General features: G+C 32.5%; 1 protein-coding gene and 1 pseudogene across 1 annotated transcript; both read left to right on the top strand.

Moving 5' to 3' along the window:
- Window positions 1–1,388: 1,388 nt before the first annotated feature.
- On the top strand, window positions 1,389–4,102 carry LOC140173584 (uncharacterized mitochondrial protein AtMg00810-like; annotated as a pseudogene).
- A 426-nt stretch (window positions 4,103–4,528) lies between these two features.
- Window positions 4,529–9,420, top strand: LOC112695780 (pectinesterase). The gene is made up of 3 exons (XM_025748251.3): window positions 4,529–5,569; window positions 5,638–5,798; window positions 8,552–9,420. Exons 1-3 carry the CDS (start codon window positions 4,779–4,781, stop codon window positions 9,244–9,246), a joined length of 1,647 nt encoding a protein of 548 aa, XP_025604036.1. The 5' UTR covers window positions 4,529–4,778; the 3' UTR covers window positions 9,247–9,420.
- The last annotated feature ends 1,768 nt before the right edge of the window (window positions 9,421–11,188 follow it).

Genomic DNA, 11,188 nt, shown 5'->3' with positions numbered 1-11,188 from the left:
CAATAGGGACAAATTACTCCCTGTCTCATCGACAAAACATATATGTCTTTGAAATATATAAATCCCTATGCTCCTATATATATTTATTTGATAGGGATGGATTGCATCCTACTTCTATCATAATAATTATGTCTTTCGATTTTTCTTTTTAAATTCTTCCTCGGGTTCTACTAGTTTCAAGACACACCCTTTGCAAGAATAAGTTTGTTGATTTTAGAGATAGCATATTAAAAGATGAGGGAGGATATTAGAGAGATCGAAAGACATGAAATAAATGGATAGAGATTTATGTGTCCATGAAATTAGTAGAAATTTATCAGTTCCTATTAAATAAATGAATAAAGGTCTATGTCTCCCAAAAATACATGTATTTTACTGAAGAGGTAGAGGAAAATTTATTCTTATTGTTAGAGATATATTAAAAAATCATTAGAATCATTTTAGATCAGTTAGTATCGTTTATATTTATATAACATATATGTATATTGATGGTAGGATTTTATGCTTTTATTACTTTGATTCTTCTGGCACCTATATATACCCTCTTGTACATTGTACTTTTCATCACACTGAATAATATACTTTTCATATTACTCTCTCAGTCTCTTGTTTCTAACATGGTATCAAGAGCTTAGGCCTTTTTTTTTTCAATGAATATTAGTTTATAGCCCCATTGTTTTTTTTCTTTCCGGCAGTGTTTTTTGGCCTCTTTTTTCGTTCCCTTTTCGACGCTTTGGTTCGTCACTCCCGTAACCATCTTGTTCGTCTTGTCGCCGTAATTCCAACGCAACTATAACCGCCGACATTCGCCGCCAGACGCGCCTCCACGCACCACCGAAAGACGTGCCACGACCAAGTTGATCTCCCTTCCAAATTCCACCCGTGCCTCTTTGCCCTCATTTTTAGATCTGTTTCGGACGCTTTGGTTCGTCACTGCCACCACCAACGCCTTCCTCTCATTGTAAGCTTTCCAACGCCACCAGAATCATCCCGGAAGATGCCAGACGCATCCACCTCCTCATCTTCTTGATTATCATTGTTTTTCTACTATTCTTCATCAACATGAACCTAAGTCATTCAGAGAAGCCTCCACAAATCCAAATTGGCAACAAGCAATGCAGGAAGAAATACAGACACTTGAAAAAGCACACACTTGGGACTTGGTTGATTCTCTTTCTAATCAAGAAGTTGTGGGAAGCATATGGGTATACAAGATAAAGACTCACTCTGATGGTTTTATTGACCGTTATAAGGCACGACTGGTTGCTCAGGGTTGTACGCAAGAGTATGGTATTGACTATGAAGAGACTTTTGCTCCTGTTACTCGTCTCACATCTGTTCGAGCTCTTCTTGCCATTGCTGCGGTCAAAAAATGGTCTCTCAGTCAGATGGATGTGAAAAATATTTTTCTTAATGGAGATTTGAAACAACAGGTCTATATGAAACCCCCTCCGGGTTATCCTTGTCCTTTTGGAAAAGTTTGTCTCCTTCGCAAGGCACTCTATGGGCTTAAGCAAGCTCCTCGTGAATGGTTCGACAAGTTCAGCACTACCATATGCGGTCTTGGTTTCACTTGCAGTCCTCATGAGAATGCTCTCTTTATTCGTAAAAGTGATCGTGGAGTTGTTCTTCTACTTCTGTATGTTGATGATATGATCATTACTCGAAATGACACTGATGGTATCTCTGATCTTAAAGCGTCCCTTCAGCGAACTTTTGAGATGAAAGATCTTGGTTCTCTCAGCTATTTTCTTGGTCTAGAAGTCATATCCACTGATGATGGCATCTATCTCTCTCAAGCTAAATATGCTTCAGATCTTCTTGCTCGAGCCGGAATTACAGATAGTCGCACTGAGTCTACTCCTCTTGAGCCTAATGTTCGATTTACTCCTATGGATGGCACTGTGTTGGATAATCCTACTCTCTATCGACAGCTAGTTGGAGGACTCGTCTACTTAACTGTCACCCGACCAGATATCGCCTATCCAATTCATGTCCTTAGCCAGTTCTTGTCAGCTCTTCGTACTACTCACTATGCAGCAGTTCTTCGCATTCTTCGCTACATCAAAGGCACTCTATTTCATGGCCTTTATTTTTCTGCCCATTCCTCTTTGTCTCTTCAGGCATACTCCGATGCTGATTGGGCTGGTGATCCCACTGATCGTCATTCTACTACTGGTTACTGTTTGTTTCTTGGCGTGCTAAGAAGCAAATGTTCACTGCTAGATCGAGCACAGAAGCTGAGTACCGTGCCCTCGCTAACACTACTGTTGAAGTTATCTTGATTCGTTGGCTTCTCGAGGATTTGAGTGCTCCTCAGTCGTTCCCTACTGATGTTTTTTGTGACAACCGCAGTGCTATTCAGATTGCCCATAATGATGTCTTTCATGAACGCACCAAACATATTGAGATTGATTGTCACTTTGTTCGGCAACGTATCCTTATTGATGCTGTTCGTCTCATTGCTGTTGGAACACTAGATCAGACTGCTGATATCTTCACAAAAGCTCATCACCCGACTCGTTTCCAGACTTTGTTATCCAAACTCAAGATGGTATCCTTAACTCCCACTTGAATTTGAGGGGGGATGTTAGAGATATATTAGAGAATCATTAGAATCATTTTAGATCAGTTAGTATCGTTTATATTTATATAGCATATTTGTATATTAATTGTAGGATTTTATGCTTTTATTACTTTGATTCTTCTGACACCTATATATACCCCCTTGTACATTGTACTTTTTATCACACTGAATAATACACTTTTTATATTACTCTCTCAGTCTCTTATTTTTAACACTTATCAAATTGTTACGTAGATAAGTAATAGATCATGTGAAATTGTTCTATTAAGAAATAAGAGAAAAAGATCTTAATATCCGATAGAATAAGTTAAAATGTCATTTTTGTATTGTTAGAGAATAAATTGTCATTTAACTTAAACAAATAGATAGAGATCGGAATAAAATTTTACTTAGGATGTAATTCTCCTTATCTCCACCAAACGCATTAATCATAAATACATATATACCTATATAATACCTTTTTTTTTCCTTCTGATGTATATGCATTACATGTTATGTATGTACTAGCATGAATGTGGTTCAAATCTTCTTTCATCAATGTATCTTAAAAAATGTGTTATGAGGAACCAAAATTGTTCCTTTCTTTTCAGGATCATTTTTGGAGCGACCAAAATAATATTGCAACCAGCACTGGTCTGACTAATAATAAGGAATCAATTTCTTTTTGGCCAACAAAAAAAAAAATCATATATAGAAGTATAGTAGATGAGATGGTGTACTTGTGTATGAAAAAAGTTTGTTAGTGAATAAGAATTGTGACTAACTGACTAAGTACAAAGCTTTTATGCAAGAGTAATAAGGGACTTGCTAATACAGAGAAGTCTATTTTACTGTTTTTTCTTTTTTTTTTTTTAAAATAAGAGCTCAACACAACAAGTGAAACAAATGAGATAATAAATAAAAAAGTCACAATCAAAAATAATAAGTTACTCAAAGAATACTAATAGATATCTTTTATCATTTTTGGCATTATCATCAATAATAGAAGGAATTCATATCTAATCACTCTTTATAATTCATGAAGAACTGATAGATAACATTTTTAACTCCTTTTTTTAATTTTGAAAAATCTTTCTATTCTATTTTAGCCAAATATCTCAGATAATTGCACAAAAACATATCATCCATCGCTTACGCTTCTGCTTACTAGTTGATAACTCAGTACAACTTTAAAAATATTCTTTTAGCTTCTCTAAACACGATCATTGCCTTCCAACATAAGACAGTCATGCACACTAAATCTACCAAAAAAAAAATCACAACTAAAAAACAAGTGATAACTAATGTTCAACACATTGGTTACATAACATACATACAAGATCTTCCTAATTACATAACACACATGCAAAATCTATTTTAATGTTAAAAAGATGGATGGAATTCTGACGTACAGCGGATATGCAAATTTTAAACCTTGACTTGAGGCAGGGTAAACTTAACATGGCGAGGCGAAGCTATTCCCTTACCGAAAACATAGTGAAGCCAAGGTCAATGCCCATCTCCTATCTGAGATAGGGCAAGATTCTTCTTGTCTCGCAGATCCAAGAAATTATTGGATGTTTGTCGGTTTGCTACTAGCTAGTACAACTTATTTGCATTTTTGTAACTTTCTAAATTTTAATGATTATATATGTCAGAATAATAATACATGACAATACAATGTATTATTTTTCTTAGCAGTTAATTATTAATATTTAAAATATTAATTAAAAATATAATATTAAACTAATAAATTAAAAATATTATTTTTATATTTTTTTATATATTAAAATAAAAAATACACAATAAATATATAAAATTTATACTAACAAACTATAATTCAAATATCATAATTTTTTTATTCTCACTTAAAAATTTCAAATTCTAATCTTACTCTTAACTTAAAAAAAAAAATACAAAGCTTGCTATGTAGCTTAGTGTTGTATGATTGTATCATTTTAGAGTTAAAGTAAGTTATATTAATTCAGTTTTAAAAGATACAGTCATTTCATTTATTACTATGATTGGATAAAATATATATTAATCCCATACTTAATTTACCTTTCTTTTTTAATTTTTTTAAGAGAGAATACAAAATACTGAAAATAGTAACCTCATCACCCCACCTCCTGGTTATTATTTATTAAGAAGCCAACCACCTGATCCATACACAGCATTCAGCCATAGCTGCTAATTCATCTTCTTCTCAACAATGTATAACCTCACCAGAAGAAGAACAGCACTATTGCTGTCTCTTTTCCTTGTAAACATCATCATCACAAAAGCAACAGCATCTGATGAAAAAGAAGCACACATCCAAGTAGCAGAGTCAGCATGCGAAGGAACATTCTACCGAGACCTCTGCGTCTCAACTGTCTCCACATTCCCCGATCTCGCATCCAAATCCCTCCCACAAACGATATGCTCTCTCCTCAACCACACCGTCGGCGAGGTCACTTCATCTTCCTACAACTGCACCGGACTCAGGAAGGGTCTCCGAAACCTCAGCACCATGGAGAAACGTGCCCTCGACGACTGCATCGCCTTGTTCGACGACACCCGCACGGAGCTCGCCACCACCATCTCCGATCTCAACCAGACCACAATACCCAGCAGGCGCCACCACGACTCGCAGACTCTTCTGAGTGCAGCCATGACCAACTTGTACACGTGTCTCGATGGCTTCGCTTACTGCAAGGGGAGTCACGTGAGGGAAAGGTACCTGCAGGACAAGTTGTTTCAGATTTCTAATCATGTTAGTAACTCCCTCGCCATGCTCAAGAAGGTTCCCGGAGTGAAGAAGCCTTCCAAATCGGAGGTCTTCCCGGAATATGGGAAGATGAAGGGACATTTTCCCACCTGGATTACTAACAAAGACCGCAAGCTGCTTCAAGCTTCTGTGAATCAGACTAAGTTCAATCTTGTTGTGGCCCAAGATGGCACTGGAAACTTCAAAACTATAGCGGACGCGCTGGCTGCTGCTCCCAACTCCAGCACAACCAGGTACATGTGTTGTTTAATTTGAAGATTAAAAAATGAGTGATATGCTGATTGCATTGTGTTGCTAATAGGTTTGTGATACACATAAAAGCTGGAGCGTATTTTGAGAACGTGGAGGTGATTAAGAAGAAGACGAATTTGATGCTGGTGGGTGACGGAATCGGAAAAACCGTCGTGAAGGCCAGTAGGAATGTCGTCGATGGCTGGACCACTTTCCAGTCCGCTACTTTTGGTGCGTTTTCTTTCCTACTTTCCTCCTCTTCTTTCTACTGCCATGTTTTTTCCACTTAGCGTAATGGCTACGGTTTTAGTTTCATATTCGCTCTTTAATTTGGAAAAGGAAAAGAATAAGGGAAATTCAGGTGGAGTTAACTTCGTTTGAATTTAATAACTGAGTCGTTAGATAATTTGATTGATTTGACTAAATTTTTATCCAACAATTTTCAACTATCAATTTTATGTAAAGTTGACTGCACCTGAATTTTTACCAAAAAATAAATATACTTGGATTAAAGAGGAAAATAAATAATGAGGAAATTAAAGGTGAGCATAAGATTCGAATTTTTGTTTTTCAAATTAAAGGAGCTGCATGGTTTGAATTTGTGAACAGAGATTTGAAAGGTGTATTAAATAAAATTAAAAGTAACAAGTTTTTATAATTTTTCACTAATATTTTTTTTTATCAAATATTTTCGTTATCGTATATACTCCCCGATCTCCACTTCTTGTCTCATGACTCATATATATGATATATCACTGTCACGGACCAGTGTCGGTATTGATTGAAAATGGCGAGAAAACAAAATATGATTTCTGCTTATATGTATGTAATTGTAGAAAGATTCTTCGTGGCGTGGCACTTTTTTACTTTTTTTTTCCCCTTGTCTATCTGAATTCTCAAACACAAGTTGGAATAGCAGAACGTTGAATATTATGGCTTAGCACATTTTATAATTTTGAATCATTAATTAACTATATTTGTATTTTTGTATATCAAATCTAAAAGAAGTCCAATACATCTCACAGTGTGTGATTATACACGTACTCTTTTAATATACTATTTTGAAATTTAAGGCTCAATGGGTGACTGCATACCCCATTAATTAGTTTTCGCCATCACTCAGAAAATCATAGACGAGTGTAGATATTGATATGGCCCGCCAGAGTAAATGGTGGAGTGATCGAGCAGACACGAAATGTGTCGGATGGTAGCAAATTAGATCTTGGTAGTGCAATCATTTACTTCTAAAATAAAGGAAAAAGCATGATAAAGTGTTTCCAACCTACTGATTAGATTATATGTATTCTCGTCTTCTCGATGTGTTTATCAAAATAATTAACATAAGTGATTTATAGATGGCTTTATAGATTTGTTATCTTATTAATAAAGTAAAATGTTACATCCAACTTTTTATTAGAATTATTCAACTAATTAGACGTCAATTACACTCTAGTATATATCTTTAGAATATCTGAATATGTCTCACTACTATTGTATAGTTTTGACAATTTATTTTTGGAAAAGACTTGAAGAATAACATGAGATGATAATTGTTGATACAAATTATAGAAGTGGGTGTGAATGTGTCGGTCAAAAAATAGAAAAGATAATCTTGGTTGAACTAAAAATATTTGATGCAGCGTGAAAAACGTTAGTTTAGCTATCCCCTACTGCAAATGTCAGAGATAGTGGTGTATGAAGTGCATTTTTCAAAATGTATGTCTGTCTTTGCATTAGTAACTCTTATTGAAGAGTTTGTTAGTATTTTATTCTTCTCAAAATAAATATTTTTATTTTTGAATTTATTAACAAATTAAAAGAAACACTTGCTTTAATAATGGATGAGTAATATGTAACAAGAAACATCACGTTGTTAGATGATGTATGATTAACAATTGTGTAAATAAGTTAGATGATTAATATTTTAAAGTATATATATAAAGAAAATATTATCCAATTTTAAAATAAATATTTATAAATTACCGCCCATGTGTTTTATAAGACTAAGAAAATATCTTGTATTCTTTGTAGAATAGTTTTACAAAACCTTTACACGTGATCGCCTGCATTTTCTTAGCTTGTTTTTTTTTTTTTTTTCTTTTTCATTTATCTGTGGCAGCTGCCGACATCCAGCATAAGATACATTTATGAAATTACCAAAGTAAATAAATATAACCACAGCAACCCACCCTTAATATATATGTTTCCATAGAAGAGAAAACCAAATTTTCTTGAATTGGATGACACTAAAAAAAGTCCACATGACTCCAACCCAGTACTAAGGTTGCGTTTATTTTCAAATATAAAAAATTAAGACACAAAATTATGTATAATAAATGAGATATAAATAGAGACATTACGTCTAAAAATATTTATTATGATAAAAAATACAGAAATATTAATAAAAATTAATTTTTAATTTTTTTATTAATTTTTTATAATTATATTTTTTTAATTTTTTAAATAAAAAAATTAAATTTTTATAATTTATTTTAATTTATTATCAAATAAAATATAAAAATATTAATTTTTATATTTTTATTTTGTATATTTTTTTTAATATTTTGTGATGTCCTGTTCTATCATAAGGAAACTTTATGATAATTTGTTTGAAATATGCCCAACCTTTATGTATCTTAGGCCCACTTATGCTTTTGTTTTATATCCCAGAAGCAAGGTTTTGTCATGATTTGATTGAGATGGCTACTTATACCATTTTATAAAAAAAAAATATTATTTATCTACCAAAATCAGCTATTAAAATCAATAATGTATTTGTATATAAATATATATGTAATTTAATTTATTTTTTATATATATATATATATTTTAACTATATTTTATATTAATAGTTAATTTTAATAACTAATTTTATTGTACACATAACATAATTCTTTATAAAAATACTAGTTAAAATATTAATACGTATTATATTAAATAATTTAACTAAATATTATTACTAATAAAAAGTTGATATATTGCAGCTGTAGTAGGAGACGGATTCATAGCAAAAGGCATAACCTTTGAGAACTCGGCGGGACCCAGCAAGCACCAGGCCGTGGCCGTAAGAAACGGTGCAGATCTCTCAGTATTCTACCAGTGCAGTTTCGTGGCATACCAAGACACCCTGTACGTCCATTCCCTACGCCAATTCTACCGTGACTGCGACGTATACGGCACCGTAGACTTCATCTTCGGCAACGCCGCCGTCGTCTTCCAAAACTGCAACCTATATGCACGCAAGCCCGATCCAAACCAAAAGAACCTCTTCACCGCACAGGGCAGAGAAGACCCCAACCAGAACACGGGAATATCAATCTTGAACTGCAAGGTTACAGCCGCATCGGATCTAATCCCGGTGAAGTCGTCGTTCAAGACTTACCTTGGCAGGCCATGGAAGCTGTATTCAAGAACGGTTTATATGAAATCGTTCATTGACGATTTGGTTGACCCTGCGGGGTGGTTGGAGTGGAATGGAACCTTTGCGTTGGACACGTTGTATTATGGTGAGTACCAAAATAGGGGTCCTGGTTCGAACACAAGCGCTAGGGTTAAGTGGCCTGGTTATAGAGTCATTACTAACTCAACTGAGGCAAGTCAATTCACGGTTAAGCAGTTTATATTGGGCGATGAATGGCTTAACTCCACCGGTGTTCCCTTTTTCACTGGTTTGAGTTGAATTATTGTTGAAGGGGATATATTCTTCTTCTTCTTCTTTATTGCAATGTTTTAATATGCATTACTATCGGCAATGAGGACTAATTGTTCATTGCTAACATTATGGTGAAATGTCATTTCAGTTGACTAAACCAATAAAAAACAAATTAAAGTGCCTGGATCACATTATATTGCATGCCAAATTGCCAATGGACAAATATTTTGTTACCACGAATATATGCAAAGAATCATCTCCAGTTTTTTTAACACTTGAAATAAAATATTATCTCATATCTTTAATTTTATAAGTAGGACTCCAAAAATAAATATAAAAAATAATAAAAAATTAAATTTAACACTGAACACCATCCAATTTTTTTCCACTAAAAATAATCTATTTCCCAAATATATGTATTCTTAAGGAACAAAAGTATTTTTTTCTCATTAGTAATTATTTTGTCTCTATTATTATTACAGTTGTTGAGATGTAAGTGATGGAGATAAAGAAAACAGAAATGAGGCAATGATCTCAGTATATATAGGACTATACAACACATTCTTTTATTATGTAATTAATATTGTACTTTTTAGAGTATGATTATTAATCAGAAAAGTCAACATATTATCTGTTAATTTATTGTCAACAATGATTAGTTATTATATTTTAAATACATATATAAAGAAATATATCCAAAGACATTTCTATTAAACACAGTTATAAAAAAAGATATTTTTATTAGATATATCTACAAAGACATTTCTATTAAATACAATTATAAATAAGAATTGACAGATGTTGACAGAAATAATGTTAGTAACATAATGAGATTGTTATTAATTTTACATTTGTGGCTGTTCACTAATAATCATAGAACACGACTTTCATATACCTCTCATAATTGAGTTGAGTCCACTCTATCCTAAAAGTTCTCATCATAAAAAAAATATTATCGATCTTTTTTTAAGGTCTTGAAAAAGAAAAAAACTGTTAAGTTAATCAAGTTGAAGTATGATTAATGAAATGAATGTTTACCCAGAAAAAGTTTATTATGAACCAAACTTATATAGCAATTACACCTTGTAACAATTTTGAGCATTTAGCCGTTTATATGTCATTATAATTTATTTTATCAACAATTATACAATTAAGATTTGTCCCTGTACATTTTTCCTATACAACTAAAATACTCTTTCATAATTAAGAGTTGGTTTGTCATTTAGGGTTGGTTTGTCACTTTCACAAGTAAAAGAGAACGGTGTAACATATGGATGGGCCTGGGCCCCTTTGTGAACTTGGATGGAAGCATAACAAGGCCATGGCTCACAAGAAGAAATAGTTATGGCAAAAAAAGATAGTCATGATTTTTTACAATGTTTTCACTTAAAAATAATAATAATAATTAGCAACCATTACATCATTTAATATATTTGATTAAATTGATTAATATGAAACCATATTCACATTTTATCTATTATTTTTACAAATTTAATTTTGATATACTTATAAAATAAAATATTTTATACAATTCAATTACATCTATTATGTTGAATGATTAACCATTTATGTGTTTAATGTCAAAAATAATTATTTTTACTTATATAACAGTATATAATTATATATATGTGTAACATTATTTTATCTTAATAATATATTAAAATTAAATTATAAAAACATTTTAATATAAGAAGCCATCCTCTCTGGACAAGACCAAAGCATTAAGCAAGTATGATAAAAATAAAAAAAAATAAAACATCCGGAAATCACGGGAATTATATGAACTACGTATGAAGCTTTTGTTTGTTATAGATCGGGTTAATTTAAGTACTTTTTTCGTCTTTAAAATCAGGATCAAAATCAAAATTGTCTTCAATATTTTTTTTTATTAAAATTATCTTTAACGTTTAAAAACACTTTAAAATTATCATTCTTTCTATCAATAAATTTTTTTTTGACAAATTGACCC

Source organism: Arachis hypogaea, chromosome 6 (assembly GCF_003086295.3).
Source record: "Arachis hypogaea cultivar Tifrunner chromosome 6, arahy.Tifrunner.gnm2.J5K5, whole genome shotgun sequence".
Taxonomy (NCBI): domain Eukaryota; kingdom Viridiplantae; phylum Streptophyta; class Magnoliopsida; order Fabales; family Fabaceae; genus Arachis; species Arachis hypogaea.
Note: the sequence above shows the minus strand (reverse complement) of the source record. Positions and strands in the feature narration are given on the sequence as shown.